Below are 14,919 nucleotides of genomic sequence, written 5' to 3'. Positions count from 1 at the left end.
AGGACCTAGTAGTCTACGTGGCCAGCACCCTCTACTCCCAGAACCTAGGAGTCTGGGCCCCCAGGCCTCTCCTGCCTCAAATCCATGAGTCTGGGCTTCCATTCTCCTCTTCCCTGATATCCAGGACTCCAAGTCCTCAGCACCCTCGTCTCTCAAGACCCAGCGACCCGGGTCTCCAGCTCCCTCCCATCTCAGGATTCAGAGTTGGGCCCCCAATGTCATACCTGGGCCTGCAGGACCTCAGGGTCCCCTTTGGGGAAGAAACGCTTAATCCGATCCCGGGCTTCGCCTCGCCTGCTCCCCCCTCTCCCTGGAGCCAGGGTGTCTTCCAGGATCTCTGCCAGGCAGTCTGCGGCTCCCCCAGACCCGGCCACCAGGAGGCAGGGGAGCTGAGCCTGGGTGGCATTCTCTATCCGCTACAGGATAAAGGGGACAGTCAGATGAGGGAAGGCAGGGATCATCCCACCCAGAGTCCGGATCCCCAGCCCTCTCCTCCCCTGAGACTCAGGAGCCAGGAGTCAGGGCCCCCAGCCACCTCCCCACTTAGACCCTCTACCTTCAACATCTTCTCATCTCCATCAATCAAGAGGAGGAGGACAGGGATGTCGATTCCAGTCCCTGAGGAGAAGAGAGCAAGGGGCTTGGTCACCTCCTATCAGCCTTTGCCAGGGATGGCAAAGAACCACATTTCCCATGAGTCCCTGGGACAAGCTTGACTTCTGCCTAATCCTGTGTCCTGAGGCTCCTGGGAATTGTCATAGTTTTGAGAAGGTTAGGAAGCACCAGATTTTGAAGACAGTAATACTTGACTTCCGAGGGGAGGAAGGGGCTGGGGGCCTGGACCCCCAGGCTCCCAAATGAGGCAGGTATTTAGGGCACGAGTCACTCCTGTAATTGGTTACAGTTCAGGAGCCAGAAAAGGATGGAAGTTTAAGCAGAAATGAAGGAAATAAGGACTCGAAAGGAATATCTAGGGGTGCCTGGCTGGCGCAGTGGGTAGAGCGCATGACTCTGGATCGGGGTGTGAGTTTGCGCCCCACGTTGGGTATAGAGATTACTTAAAAATAAAATCAATGAAAGAGGGCGCCTGCGTGGCTTAGTCAGTTAAGCATCTGCCTTTGGCTCAGGTCATGATCTCAGGGTCCTGGGATTGAGCCCCGCATCGGGCGCCCTGCTCAGCGGGGAGCCTGCTTCTCCCTCTGCCCCTCGCCCCTCTCCCTGCTCCTGCTGTCTCCCCCGTCTCTCAAAAACAAATAAATAAAATCTTTAGAAGAAAGAAAGAAAGAAAGAAAGAAAGAAAGAAAGAAAGAAAGAAAGAAAGAAAGAAACTATCTAAATACAATAAAGACATTTCCAAAGCCTAACAGCAAAATCATGTAAGATAGTTTTCTACTAATTCTATTCCCAGTAAAATAACAAACAAGACAACGTTACTTCTATTCACACTCATCCAGGAGTTTCGAGCTAATATAATGATGCAAGAAAGTAAAACTGGAAGGCAAACTAGTATTTTTTTTTTTTTGAGCTGGAAGAGACAAAGGTATCTATTAGAAGAAAACGTGGCTTAGATTCTCAGAAAACTGGAGAGACTCCACTCAAAATAGATAAATATTAATAAGAGAATTTGGTAAGAGGACTGATACCAAAAAAATATACAGAAATCAAAAACTTTTCTCCAACCTAGTAATGTCTCTTATCCATGTTTTCATAAAAATGATAAAATACCTGGGAATTAATTCATCCAGAAAGGTATGAGATTTTTATGAGAAAAGTGACAAACTTTAAGGACCAGACTTGAATAAACGGAAAAACAAATACCACATTGACCTATCAGAAAGTGACATATAAATTCAATGCAGCTTGGGGAAAGGGGGGCATAGGAGTTTGGGGGTGTTTTCCTTTTCTTTATTTTTTTAATTTATTTATTTGAGAGAGAGAGACAGAGCACAAGCGGGGGAGGGGCAGAGGAAGAGGGAGAAGCAGGCTCCCCACCGAGCATGGAGCCCAACAACGGCGTGGGGTTCAACCCCAGGACCCTGAGATCATGACCTGAGCCCAAGGCAGACGCTTAACCAACTGAGCCATCCAGGCGCCCCTCTTTCTTTTCTTTTTAAGATTTTATTTTTTTAAGTAATCTCTACACCTGATGTGGGACTTGAACTCACAAGCCCGAGATCAAGAGTCACGTGGTCTACTGACTGAGCCAGCCAGGGGCCCCTCTGGTCTGGCTTATTTATATTTATTTATTTTTTTAATTGGTGGCTTACATCATTGACTTTCAGCCTTTCTTCCTCTTTTTGATATATGCACTTAAATCTACAAATTTCCCTCTAGATACCGCTGCGGCTGCACCCCCAAAGTGCTCGTAGGTCATGTATTTCTCACCATCCAGTTCAAAATATTTTCTGGCTCCCCCCCCCCCCTTTTTGACCCATGGGTTATCTACAGACCACAACTTGTGCAATGATACGGATAAATCTCACGGAAATACTGTCACTACAACAGCCAGACTCAAGAACGCGCAGATGGTGGAGGATTCCGTTCACACGAGGCGCCGTCAGAGCCTGTCCCCGCGCTACAGGCAGGACCGGGGTGACCCTCGGCTGCGGGAAGGAAAAGGCTTCTGGGGGCCGGTGACGGGTTTCTTGATTTAGGAGCTGGTTGCACACGCGGGATCAGTTTCTTAAAACTTCACCGAGCCGTCCGCTCTCGTGTAGTTTAGATTTCGAGGCAAAGATTTTTAAGAACAGAGCAAATAGTGGGAGAAGGTGCTAGACCAGAGGTAACTCCGCCGCCCCCCAATCCCCAAACCTCGACCACACGGACCGCGGGGCCCCTGAGCCTTGCACGGGGGTCCCGGGTGCAGGGCGCCACTCACCTCCCACGCCCGTCTTCTGCTGCGCCACGTACGACTCGAAGCGCAAGCGGAAGCGGTTCTCCCCGCCCAGGCGGCCATGCGTGCCGTCGTCCACCAGAAAGAAGGCCGAGTAGTTGTAGTCGAGTGGAAACTGGACCCCGTCCTCGCGGTCGCCGCGCCACGGGTACCTCGCAGGGAACGAGCCCTGGGGGACAAGTGGCCAGACCAGAGTGTTTTTCCATCAGGACCAGGAGGGCAGACACCAGCCCCTCCTCCCCCAGACCCAGGAGTCCAGGCCCCCAGACCCAGAGGTCCAGGCCCCCCAAACCCTCCTCCCCCCGACTCAGGGGTCAGTGTCCCCAGCCCCTCCTCCCCCAGACCCAGAGGTCCAGGCCCCCCAAACCCTCCTCCCCCAGACCCAGGGGTCCAGGCCCCCCAAACCCTCCTCCCCCAGACCCAGGGGTCCAGGCCCCCCAAACTCTCCTCCCCCAGACCCAGAGGTCCAGGCCCCCCAAACCCTCCTCCCCTGGACTCAGGGGTCAGGGTCCCCAGCCCCTCCTCCCCCAGACCCAGGGGTCCGGGCCCCCCAAACCCTCCTCCCCCAGACCCAGGGCCCCGGGTCCCCAGCCCCTCCTCTTCCAGACCCACGGGTCTGGGCCCCCAGCCCCTCTTCCCCCAGACCCAGGGATCCAGGTCCCCAGCCCCTCCTCCCTCAGGCCCAGGATTCCCAGCCCCCTCCTCTTCCAAGACTCTGGGTCCCACCTTGGGGTCGGTGAGGGCCTCTCTATTCCGAACCACGCCCCAGGGGGCCACACCCATGGCCACCACCTTGGTGCCCCCAGTGCTGGCCGTCTGGTGGTCTCGCACAGCCACACCCACATGCCGGCCAATGCCCCTGTGCAGCCCCCCGGTGACAATCCAGGCCCCTACATAAAGACACAGAGAGTGATGCTGAGGTCCAGAGACACAGGTGTGTAGAGAGAGAGAGAGAGAGACAGAAGAGAGAGACCAAAACCCCCTCAGAGCTGGGGGGAGACCACATCCCAGAGAAATGCGGGAGCTGGGCAGGGGCCCAGGCTCAGGGGGCACAGCCAGTCCCCCAACCTCAGTCACCTGTGCTCTGGGCAGCCCGCACCAGCCCGCGTCGCAGCAGGTCCTGCAGCCAGGTCTGGAGGATGGGGCTCCCTGACCCCCCCAACACTGACACCACCAGGTTCGGGGCCCGGAAGCCCCATGTGCGCGTGACCAGATTATAAACAGTAGCTGGATCCGTGCGGTCAGACAGCCGGAGGAACTGTGGACACACAGGAGGAGGGGACACGGGGAAAGGGACAAAGACGGAGATGGGGACAGACACCCAGAGAGAAGGGACAGAGACAGAGAAAGGGACAGAGATGCAGAGAACAGAGATCCAGATAGAGAAGGGTGGGGGGACAGTAACCCAGGGGGAACAGACAGAGACCCAGAGAGAGAGTGACGGACTTAGAAAAGACAGGGGTGGAGGGAGAGAGATTCAGGGAGAGGGGAAGACAGGGATGGGCAAACGGGGAGACAGCATTCAGCTGTGGCACCCCAGACTCTGATTTGGGGAGCCCCTGATGCATGCAGCCCCGCTCGCCGACCCCGGCCCTGCCCAGACATGCAGGCCTCACATTGCTGGTCTTGTGGCCGGCGCCCAGGAAATCCAGGTCCCCGTAGGCGTCGGTGGGCTTCTCGGTGGTGTGCAAGTCACTGTCCCACACAGTCACCACGGCTGCCCCAAAGGCATCCTCTACAGCCACTGACGGGTGGGCACTCCGGGGACGCCCGCACTGGCACAAGTCTCCTCTGGGGAGGACGGGGAAGGGGGAGCATGAACCCCAGGGGTGTCCCCCCACCCTAAGGATCCTGTAGAAGCGCCCACACTTTCGCACGCTCCACCCCCAGGCAGCCGCACAGCCCCTCGCTGGGAGCGCAGCCAGAGCTGCTGGCTCAGCAGAAGGGCCACAGGGGTTCAAGGACGCTGGAGCAGGAAGGCGGACAGGGCCCCACCCTCACTGCGACCTGCAGGGATTCCCCCCCCCCAGTTGCACAAGTGCCACCAGCCATCAGGGGCCGACCCGGCTGCCCCCAATCCAAACAGAAGAGATTCCACGAAAAGGAAAATCCAGAGGTTTCGGAGAGGGCTCAGAGGCGGGGGCAGCTGTGGGACTTGGGCTTCACCTCCCTGAGCCCACATTTCCTCCTCAGAGCAAGACAACGGTCACACAGCCTACTTCAGTGAAATCACACGGTGCTTTGCGAAATGAGGGCTGCATACCGGACTCGGGTGGAGAAGCCACTCCAGCCCAATGCCACGCGCCACTCGGAGCTTTAAATAACCTTGCCTTTTCCAGTTCTCCTGATTACTGTCACGGAGAGGCTTAGCTGGGTACTAGATTATCTTTAAGGCCTAACCCTTCACTACTTTTATTTTTATTTTTTAATTTAAGTAATCTCTACACCCAACGTGGGGCTCGAACCCACGGCCCAGACATCTAAAGCCACGTGCTCACACCGACTGAGCCAGCCAGGCGCCCCGCTACCCTCCTTTTTGAACAGAGAGAAGTGGGCCTCAGGCTCAGAAAACTGGGCTGCCAACAACGTCCAGTTAGAAGGGAAATACCCTCATCTGCTTCTCATTGTGATGGTCTTTTCTGGCTTGTTTCTTTCTCTTTGTGGCAACTGGAAGTTTTTACATTTGTGGTCATCGGAGATGAATCTTTTTTTCCCCTTAAATTTACAAGTATCCCTTGCATCCCTTAAATAAAGGGACGAGTGATGGGCCTCTGAGTTTTAAAGAGCAGGCAACATGGGTTTGAGGAATGAAGAATTTACTTGAAAATGTATCTACATCTCTTTGGTCCCTGATTCCATAAGGTATTTCAGAGAGTGGAGGAGACCCGAATTTACATAAGCGGAGTGAGCCTTGACTTAAAGACCAGTTTTACGGAAGAATACCGCCGGTGGTACATGGATTGGTTAAACACTGAAAGAATGGCCCTCAATCCACACACAGGATGAGCAGAATACACTCAGCCCGGCTCCTGGCCCAGTGAGTACACTGAGGGACACATCCCTCCTCACTTCTGAGTCCACCTCCAAGGAGTCTGAATGCCTCAGTTTACCCTCTTGATCCTTTCACCTATCTCAGCCCCATCCCTGGACCCCCTGATTACCTTCCATCTACCTCCCACTAGTCCTTGTAGACAAAACTTCTTCATGGAATATTCCAGAACCTAAGCTGTCTAATCCAGTCGACCACAGCCACATGTGGCTCTTTACATTTAAGTGAATTAAAATTAAATACAATTAAAAGTTCAGTTCCCAGGTCGTTCTGGTCACATTTCAAGTGCTCGGGAGCCACATGAGGCCAGTGGCCGCCATATTGGATAAGGATATAGAACACTTCTCCCATTGCAGAAAGTTCCTGTGGACAGAATTGGCAGGCTCCCCACTCTGCACTTCTCACCTCCTACCTTCCTTTCACTGAAGCTGAAATTGTTCCCGATAAGATCAGCAATGACAACCATATCCCCAAACACAACGGCCTCTATTCAGGTCTCGTGTGACTATCACAAAATGCCACTGGTCACAGTTCAAAGACTGATTCTAAAAAATCTTTTCTTTCCCTTGGCAGGGCACACCTGCTCCCCTGGCTGCCTTGTCCCTGACACATCGGTGGCTTTTCTCTTTCTCTGTGCCTCCCTCGAGTGGAGGTGTTCCCAGAGCCCCAGACCACATGGCTTCCGTGCATGGGTCTCAAACTTGATGCCCCAGGGGCCAAGCAAATAATTAAAGGGAAAGAAGCATCAGGTGGAGGAGCACCTGGGTGACTCAGTGGGTTAAGCATCTGCCTTCAGCTCAGGGCATGATCTCGGAGTCCTGGGACTGAGCCTGAACCCCGCTCCCTGCCCAGCGGGGAGCCTGCTTCTCCCTCTCCCTCTGCCCTTCCCCCACCCCCAGTGCTCTCTCTCAAATAAATACATTTAAAAAAATAAAAATAAAAAGAAGCATCAGGTGGAAAACAGCGGATGTGCTGGAGACTGTGGTGACTTGTGAGGTGGTATGTTTGTTTTGAGGCATTCAGAGACAGGTTTTTAAAACTACTCTTCCGGGGGGCGCCTGGGTGGTTCAGTCAGTTAAGCGTCTGCCTTCGAACCGGGTCATGATCCTGGGGTCCTGGGATCGAGCCCCGCATTGGGCTCCCTGCTCCGTGGGAAGCCTGCTTCTCCCTCTGCCTCTGCCCCTTCCCCTATTTGTGCGCTCTCTCTCTCTCTCTCAAATAAATAAATAAATAAATAAATAAATAAATAAATAAATAAAATCTTTAAAAATAAAAAATAAAAATACCCTTCCATGCGAAAAAAAAAAAAAGAAGGCCAGTGCACCCTCCCTGACTTTATGCACCCCCGCCCCACCACCGACGTTCCGCCTCCTTCCTCAGTTTCAGTTACCATCTACAACCAAGACTTCTCAAACGCTGGACAGAAGTCCCAGAGTCAGGTCTGCAGCGACTCCTAGTTCCCTCCAAGTCCCCTGACACTTGAAGGCCTGGGCTGAGCTTGGCAACATTCCCCAGACCCGCTCGTCCTCCTGGATTCCCCGTCTCGGGGGACAACCCCACTGTCCCCCAGGTCCCAGACCAGATGTCCGGGAGCCATCCTCCCCCCTCCTACTCCCCTCTTACTCCTCAAATCCAGCAGTCCCCAAGCTCCTGTCCCCATCCCCATCCTGTGTCCCCCCAGCAGTAGCCTGGCTCAGGCCTCTTCCCCTCCCACCCAGACCCTAAGCCCAGCCTCCTCCATGGCTTCCCGAACTTCTGTTCATCCTCACACAACCCCCAGGAACTCTTTCCACACCCAGAGCTGATCCTGCCCCTCCCGCTGCTCCCCAGCACCCCGGGACAAGGTCCGGGCCCCTGAGGCCCAGCAAAGTCTGCCCCACCCTCCTCCACGGAGGCCTCCTGCACCTTGAGCTTTGCACATGTTCTTCTCAGCCTTTGAATCCATGCTCAACTGTCAAACTCCAGCGCATCCTTCAAATGCCACCTCACTGGCCCCTCCTCCTCCAGTAGCCACCAGTGACACCCTGTGTCCCCTCCCCAGCCTTAGGCTGGCAGGGGCCCGGCTGCCTGTCTTTCAGAGGCCCCATCTCTCTGCCTTAGTCCTTTTCCCGCCAGACCAGAGGTCCCCAAACTGCCTTGGCCACACTCCCCATCAGTAAAAGGGCTTAGAGCACTCCCCCCCAATAATGCCCATCTGTTTATTTAGACATCATCGCAGGCCTTACCGCACAGATATGTTCCCAGCACACACTCACTAAGTTACGAATGTTGACATTTCCCAGGCCCCAAAGATCGTCTTAAAAACAACTTCAAAGCCAGAGTCCACTGGAGAGACCGTCCCTGAAGGCCGGAGCTCCTCAAGGTAGGCAAACAGCCCACAGGACGCATGCACGTGTCCCTGGCCACCGAGCCCAAGCACAGGGCCTGCGCGCAACCCTCCAGCGATGACTGCACGCATTTGCCAGCGCCAACCATGTGCTGGGCCCCATTCCAGAAGTATCGCAAGCAGGTACTTGTTTAAATCCTCACAATAAATGCCCACTCAGGAAGGAGGGCCGGTCTTTATGTCCAGGTGACAGATGAGGCCCAGAGAGGTGAAATGATTTACCCAAAGCCACACAGCACCTGTCCCGGGTGACATTTGAACCCTGGCAGGGCCTGTGCTCCTGATAATTATGCTCCCTCGGGAGCGCTGAATGAAGGCTTCTTGGATGTACGAATGAAGGAATGAATGAATGAATGAAACAGTCAAAAAAGAAAAAGAAAGTGAGGCAAGAAGACGCAGAGAAGAGACACAGGAAAGGAAAGAAACAGAACCAAGCCCTGGGCTTTAACACTGATCCTGACCGAAGGGAAACTGGAAGAATCTGCACGGACCCAAACCTCCCCCGAGGGAGAGCGCCACCAGGGCACGCCCTTGGAAGTGTCCGCAGTGACAGGAACGGGGGGCGGGGGGGGGGGGACGAAGGTGGGCGGGGTCAGCGGGCCGGGGACGCTCAGGGGACGCTCCGGGGTCGATTCCAGGGGCGAGCTCCTCACCCCGCCTCTGTGGGGTCAACGATGAATGTCGTGCACGTCTTCTTCTTGAAGATCTTGGGGATCCAGCTCTGGGGACGGGAACAAGGGGTGGGAGGGCTCCAGCTCGGTCCTATCGGACACGGAGTCACCCACCCCGCACCCTTCCCCAGACCCAGGAGTCCAGGACCCCAGCGCCTTCCTCCGCCAGCCGCAGGACTCCCCTAGCCCCCCTCCCATCTGTCCCCAAGGACCCAGGAGTTCGGAGCCCCCCAACCTCCGGGACCTCCCACCCCGACCCCTTCCTTCGTCTGACCCAAGAACCTGGGTCTCCAGCGCCCTCCGCTCTGGGAACCAGGAGGCCAAGCCCGGGAGTCCGGCCGCGGTACCTGCTCCTTCTCCGGACCCACCATACTGCCGCAGCCGCCGCAACCAAGCCGGCTCCCTACATTCCCTCCACCAACCCCGATTCCAGACCCGCCCAGGACAAACCGGATCCGCCACTTCCCAGCCGGGGCGGGGCAAGGCTGGGGGGGCGGGGAGTCTTGTGGACGCGTAGAGCGAGAGGCGGAGCAAAGGGCCAGACGGGAAGGCCAGACGGAGACCCGGAGACCCGGAGGGGGACAGAGACCCAGAGAGAGGGAGACAGAGATCCAGAGAAGGGAGGGGGACAGAAACCCAGAAAAAGGGTGTCAGAGACCAGAGAGAGAAGAGACAGCGATCCAGAGAAGGATGGACAAGAGACTGAGAGAGGGACAAGAAACCAGAGAGAGGGGTGCAGGAACCCAGAAAAGGGATGTCAGAGACCAGAGAGAGAAACAGAGATCCAGAGAGAGGGGGGCAGAGACTCAAGATGGAATGCCAGAGATAGGGAGGGGGTACATTAATCCACGGGGGGTGGGACACAAAAACTTAGGTAGGGGGCAGAAAATCAGAAGAGGGGTGAACAGAGATTCGGGAGGTACACTGACTCAGAGAGAGAGAGAGAGACAAAAAGTTGGGTGGAGAGCAGACGCTCAGAGTGACGGGAAGATAGTAGAATCCTGTGGCTGGGGAACAGTGTGGGTGACAGAAATGAGAGAGGGAGACCCATAAAGAGGGTTGGGGACCCAAAGGGCCACGGCCATAGTGATAGGGTGAGGAGTGGGAGATAGTGACCCACAGACAGGCAGGGCCACGTGTCTCCCGCCAGCTCTGACAGGGACAGCTGCAGCCTAGCTGGGTAACCTGAGCCCCCCACCCCCCCTCGCTGTATTTATAGCCCTGGCCTGGCCTGGTCTCCTGCCCTTGGCTCTGAGTTCCAGGGACAGGAGGTCATAGGTGCGTGTGCTGGAGCGAGTTCCTTCCGCCCCTGCCCAGGGCCTCCATATTGTCATCCACTCTCTCAGCAAAGGCTCCCATTCTGGCCAGAAAGTCCCCAGAATCCAATTCCCAATCTTTCCATGGCAGGGGTCTCTCCTCTCGGACGGGTCCCTCCGGCCTCCACAGGTGCCTTAGGCTCCCCCCAACTTGGCCCACTGAAAGTCTAGCCATTATCTTTGCAGCTGTCAAACATGAACTTGTTGGCAGTACCAAGTCAAGTCCTTGGCCCCCACTGCTGGCCAAGTTGAGACCCCTTCACCTACCCCTTCCCCAGCTGGGAGGAGGAGGAACAGGAGGGGAGGGGCAGGCGGGGACTGACCCAGAATAACTCAGGGCTGAAAGTAAATTTAGCCACAGAGAGGGGAGGAGAAAGACCCTATTGGCTGGGAGGTGGGGAGGGAGGGCCAGAGAGGGGGGTGAGGGGGCTCCTGAGACTGCCTCAGAGGGGTGTCCAGCAGTGAGGGCCAGAGGAAGGCAGACAGGCAGAGGCAGCCCCGGAGACACAGCAAAGGAAAGACACAGGCAGAAAGAACCAGAAGGACCCAAAGAGGGGCAAGGACCCCAACACTCATCCACATAGCTGCGGAGGCAGCTGGAGCCACCCCTGGGAGAGACTCTGCTGCCTGTCCTTCCCCATGGGCCACCGTGGGCCATGGCTGCACACTTCTGTCCTCTGGGCTGCCGTGGCCAGCCTGCTCCTCCCCCCCGCCATGACCCAGCAGCTGAGAGGGGCCGGGCCGGGCCCCAGCAACTGGAACAACAATGCGGGAGTTGTGGGGCCCTCAGAGGACGTGTCAGGTGAGTTTGGCCACCCCATGCACAGCCACAGAGGCCATGGAGATGAGAACGAAGATGTCTCCGGGGAATACAGTCACGGACTCGGAGACCACAGGTACCAAGACCACGAGGCCAGAGAAGAGAATATCCCCGATGAGGAGGTCTTCACAGACCATGCTCGGCAGGCCCATGGGCACAGGGGCCACGAGACTGAAGATGTGGATGATTCAGACGAGCACGGGCACCACTTCCCCAGCCACAGAAGCCACGGCCATCAGGACGAGGATGAGGATGAAGAGGAAGTGGAGTCCAGCAAGTATCACCACCATATCATCAGGCACGTACATGGAGGCCACGGAGAAGAGGACGATGAAGATGAGGAAGAAGGGGTGGTCTCCACAGAGTACGGACACCAGGCCCGCAGGCACCAAGGCCACGGGAGGGAAGAGGATGAAGATGCCTCAGATGAATATCCCCATCATGTCCCCAGCCACAGACACCGAGGCCACGGAGAAGAAGGTGATGATGATGATGATGATGATGATGATGATGATGATGATGTCTCCACTGAGTATGGGCACCGGGCCCACAGGCACCAAGGCCACAGGAGGGAAGAGGATGAAGAAGCCTCAGATGAATATTCCCATCATGTCCCCAGCCACGGACGCCAAGGCCACGGAGAAGAAGGTGATGATGATGATGATGTCATCTCCACTGAGTATGGACACCACGCCCACAGGCACCCAGGCCACGGGAAAGAAGAGGATGAAGACGTCTCAGATGAACACGGTCATCATCTCCCCAGTCATGAACACCGCAGCCACAGAGAAGATGAGGAAGAGGATATGTCCACTGAGTACGGACACCAGACCCACACGCACCGAGGCCACGGGAAGGAAGAGGATGAAGATGTCTCAGATGAACACCGTCATCATATCCCCAGTCACGGACACCGAGGCCATGGAGACGAAGAAGATGAGGATGAGGATGTGTCCACCGAACATTGGCACCAGATTCCCAGACATACTCACAGCCTTGGAGATGAGGAGGAAGAAGAAGAGGAGATCACAGTCAAGTTCAGCCACCATGTTGTAAGCTCCCAACACCCAGGCCCCAAGAGCACTGAGGAGGAGGACTTTCCAGATGACTATAAATCAGCAGTCCCTGGCCATCACCACCATGGAGTCCCTAAGGATGACGATGAGGACATCTCTGACAGGCTTGGCCACCAGGCTCCCAGTCACAGGCAACAAGGCCACCAAGATGAAGGGATTGGCCACATCGAAGATGAGATTAGCCCCCAGCCCCCAGAACACATGGGGGTCAAGGATAGAAGCCATTTGAGGGACAGGGATTCTGAGGAGGAAGAGGAAAAGGAGGAGGACCAGAGCTCCCATGAGGAAGATGATGAAAGTTCAGAACGTGGAGAAGAAGGCACCCACCATGGCAGCCGGGACCAAGAGGATGAAGAAGATGAGGAGGAGGGTCACGGCCTCAGCCTGAGCCAGGAGGAGGAGGAAGAAGAGGAGGAAGAGACGAGGGAAGGGAGGGCTGAGATTCAGGCCCCACTGAGCCAAGACCACCAGGAGGGGGAAGAGGAGGAGGAAGAGGAGCTCCCCTTCACCATCATCCCTAACCCACAGGCTGGGAGGGAGGTGACTGGAGGTGGCTCCAGTGAGGAGCAGAGTGGTGAGGACAAGGACACGGGTAAGTGACCTGGCCAGGTGGGGGCAGGGAGGAGTAGAGTCAGCCCGCTTCACAGCTGCTCTCCTGTCCCCACAGATCTGCAGGGTGTCCAGGAGTACGGGAACTACCAGCCTGGGTCCCTGTGTGGCTACTGCTCTTTCTGCAATGTGAGTGCCCAGCCCAGGTCCATCCTCCAGGCTGTCCCTGGAATTTGTCCCCAGCCTCTAAGGTGCCTAGGGACAGCTCTGAGCAAAGGAGGGGCAAGGGCGGTGCCAGGTGAAGAAAGAGACTGGGGGGGGGGCATGTAGGGGGCAGACTGGAGGCCAGGAAGCTGGGGAGGAGGCTGGGGCAATGGTCCAGGAGGGAGTGAGGCCTGAGCTGTACCTGCAGATATGGGGATGGAGGGGAGAGTCTATGGCAGAGTTGGGGGGCAGGTGGAATGGGGCTGGGGCCTGGCAGGCTGTGGGGAGAATAGGGAGAAGGCATGAAGAGAGCACCCACAGGTCCAGCCCACAGTGACGGGGATGTGGTGACACCTTGCAAGAGGGGGACGAGGGAGAAGCTGCTGAGCTCAGTGTGGGAGGTAATGAGTGTGGGGAGTTGGGGAAATGTCCAGGGGGTAGGGTGGAGGACTGGCGGGCGGCTCCCAAACGGTATCCCCAAACTAGCATCCTCCCGTTTCCCAGAGATGCACTGAATGTGAGAACTGTCACTGTGACGAGGAGAACATGGGGGAGCACTGCGACCAGTGCCAGGTGACACTTTCCCCGGACCCAGGTTCCACCAGGCCCCAGGTCGGCCGGGGGCCCTCTGGGCACCCACAGTCCCAAATCCTGGCCTCTGCCCTCACTGACCCAACCCTCCATCCCTGGTGCACCCTTGATTCCACACTCGATCCCGCCTCTGACCTTAACCTCCGACTCAGGCCCCTGTCCGGCACCCGCCCCCATCCCGGCTCAGCCCGGACCCTGCCTTACACTTGTCTCTCCCCGGCCCCGCCCCCAGCACTGCCAGTTCTGCTACCTCTGCCCGCTGGTCTGCGAAACGGTCTGCACTCCAGGTGAGGGTGGGCGGAGCCCAGCCAGGCACACTCCGTGGAGGCGGAGCCAAATCCGACAGGCGGGCCCGGGAGGTTGGGGGCGTGGCTAGGTGCGGAGGCGTGGCCAAGGCTGGGAGTCTACGGGTGGGGTGGGGCGCGCGCGGAGGGGCGGGACCCGGACCGAGGGAGGGGTGGGGCTAGATGCTGAGGCTTACTTAGTAGGCAAGGGGTGGAAGGTTGAAGGGTGGGTCTAGAAACGAACGGGCGAGGCCAAAGCAGGCAGATTTAGAAGAAAAGGGGCTTCTGGAGAATGGGAACATCAGGAGCAAGGAGAGAGGCCCAGGGCCTTGAAAGGAGTCCCAGTAGAAGGAATTCAATTTAGGGAAAGAATTAGGTAAAAGGGAGGCGGAGCTAGTCCTGATTCCGGATTCGGTGAATCAGTGGCCCCCTAATTTCGACTGTGGTGTACCCCTCAAGCCTCTCATCTTTTCTCCCACAGGAAGCTACGTCGACTATTTCTCCTCCTCCCTGTACCAGTAAGTGTGTGGAAGGGGGGGCAGTTTAAGGGCCCTGTTTAGAGAGGCGCAGTCCCGCTGATTGGACGACCCTGGGACTCCATTCCCCTGTGGATCAAATGGGCAGGTTAACATGTCCCTCTAAGCGCCTGGGGTGAGCTTCGGACACTTGGGCTGTCTAACCTCTGCGTCCTCCTCTCCAGAGCCCTGGCGGACATGCTGGAAACTGCGGAACCCTGACCCAGCGGTGCGGCTGCCGCGCAGACGTACCTCTCTGGCCCTCCCACCCCTTTCCACGAGCCATATTTATTGAATCGCATTATGAACAAAGATGCCCCCCGAAACCTCATTGTCAGGCGTGGGGTCTGGATTCTCGGGGCACCAGGGAACGCGCGGGTGGGGACTGGGGACTTGGGCTCATGGGTCTGAGGGAGGAGTGGTCTGGCCTCCTGGGTTCCTGAGGTCGGTTTTCCTAAGGTCCTGACAAATAAATCAGTCAACACGGGAGCTTTTTGAAACAGTTCTCTTTACCCGTGATCACTGAGTGACGCCTGGGGCAGGGAGGCCGACCAAGAGTCTCGGG

The 14,919-nt window shown here is 56.7% G+C and overlaps 2 protein-coding genes across 5 annotated transcripts in view; one reads left to right on the top strand and one right to left on the bottom strand.

The window, feature by feature from the left end:
* TRPM4 (transient receptor potential cation channel subfamily M member 4) overlaps positions 1–9,808 on the bottom strand; it is a 35,752-nt gene extending 25,944 nt beyond the window's left edge. For 2 of the 4 annotated variants that reach the window (XM_045772209.2, XM_087870970.1), the window contains exons 1-8: positions 9,347–9,503; positions 8,982–9,049; positions 4,510–4,684; positions 3,971–4,151; positions 3,620–3,783; positions 2,879–3,062; positions 557–618; positions 225–416 (exon numbers count right to left, since the gene is read on the bottom strand). In XM_045772209.2, the coding sequence (XP_045628165.2) occupies positions 225–416; positions 557–618; positions 2,879–3,062; positions 3,620–3,783; positions 3,971–4,151; positions 4,510–4,684; positions 8,982–9,049; positions 9,347–9,370 (1,050 nt within the window). In that variant the 5' untranslated portion in view covers positions 9,371–9,503. Of the gene's footprint in view, positions 1–224; positions 417–556; positions 619–2,878; positions 3,063–3,619; positions 3,784–3,970; positions 4,152–4,509; positions 4,685–8,981; positions 9,050–9,281 lie in introns of all 4 variants that reach the window. The other 2 variants (XM_087870968.1, XM_087870969.1) reach the window with 2 other exon arrangements.
* Positions 9,809–10,743: 935 nt separating this feature from the next.
* HRC (histidine rich calcium binding protein) lies at positions 10,744–14,843 on the top strand. The gene is made up of 6 exons (XM_045772246.2): positions 10,744–12,803; positions 12,879–12,949; positions 13,469–13,537; positions 13,788–13,842; positions 14,321–14,357; positions 14,540–14,843. The coding sequence occupies exons 1-6, from the start codon at positions 10,955–10,957 to the stop codon at positions 14,574–14,576; spliced, it is 2,118 nt and encodes a 705-aa protein (XP_045628202.2). The 5' UTR covers positions 10,744–10,954; the 3' UTR covers positions 14,577–14,843.
* The last annotated feature ends 76 nt before the right edge of the window (positions 14,844–14,919 follow it).

This window comes from Ursus americanus, chromosome 21 (genome assembly GCF_024610735.1).
Source record: "Ursus americanus isolate L20-20 chromosome 21, mUrsAme1.1.p, whole genome shotgun sequence".
NCBI lineage: Eukaryota > Metazoa > Chordata > Mammalia > Carnivora > Ursidae > Ursus > Ursus americanus.
The sequence above is the reverse complement of the archived record's forward strand: the minus strand, read 5'-3'. Positions and strand labels throughout refer to the sequence as shown.

What these genes read in the sequence shown, in the direction of transcription:
- HRC (XM_045772246.2), top strand. Translation starts at nt 10,955, where the DNA reads ATGGGCCACCGTGGGCCATGGCTGCACACTTCTGTCCTCTGGGCTGCC. An exon ending in TGGTGAGGACAAGGACACGG is followed by an intron (nt 12,804 to 12,878) that starts GTAAGTGACCTG and finishes CTGTCCCCACAG; the next exon opens with ATCTGCAGGGTGTCCAGGAG. An exon ending in AGCACTGCGACCAGTGCCAG is followed by an intron (nt 13,538 to 13,787) that starts GTGACACTTTCC and finishes CCCCGCCCCCAG; the next exon opens with CACTGCCAGTTCTGCTACCT.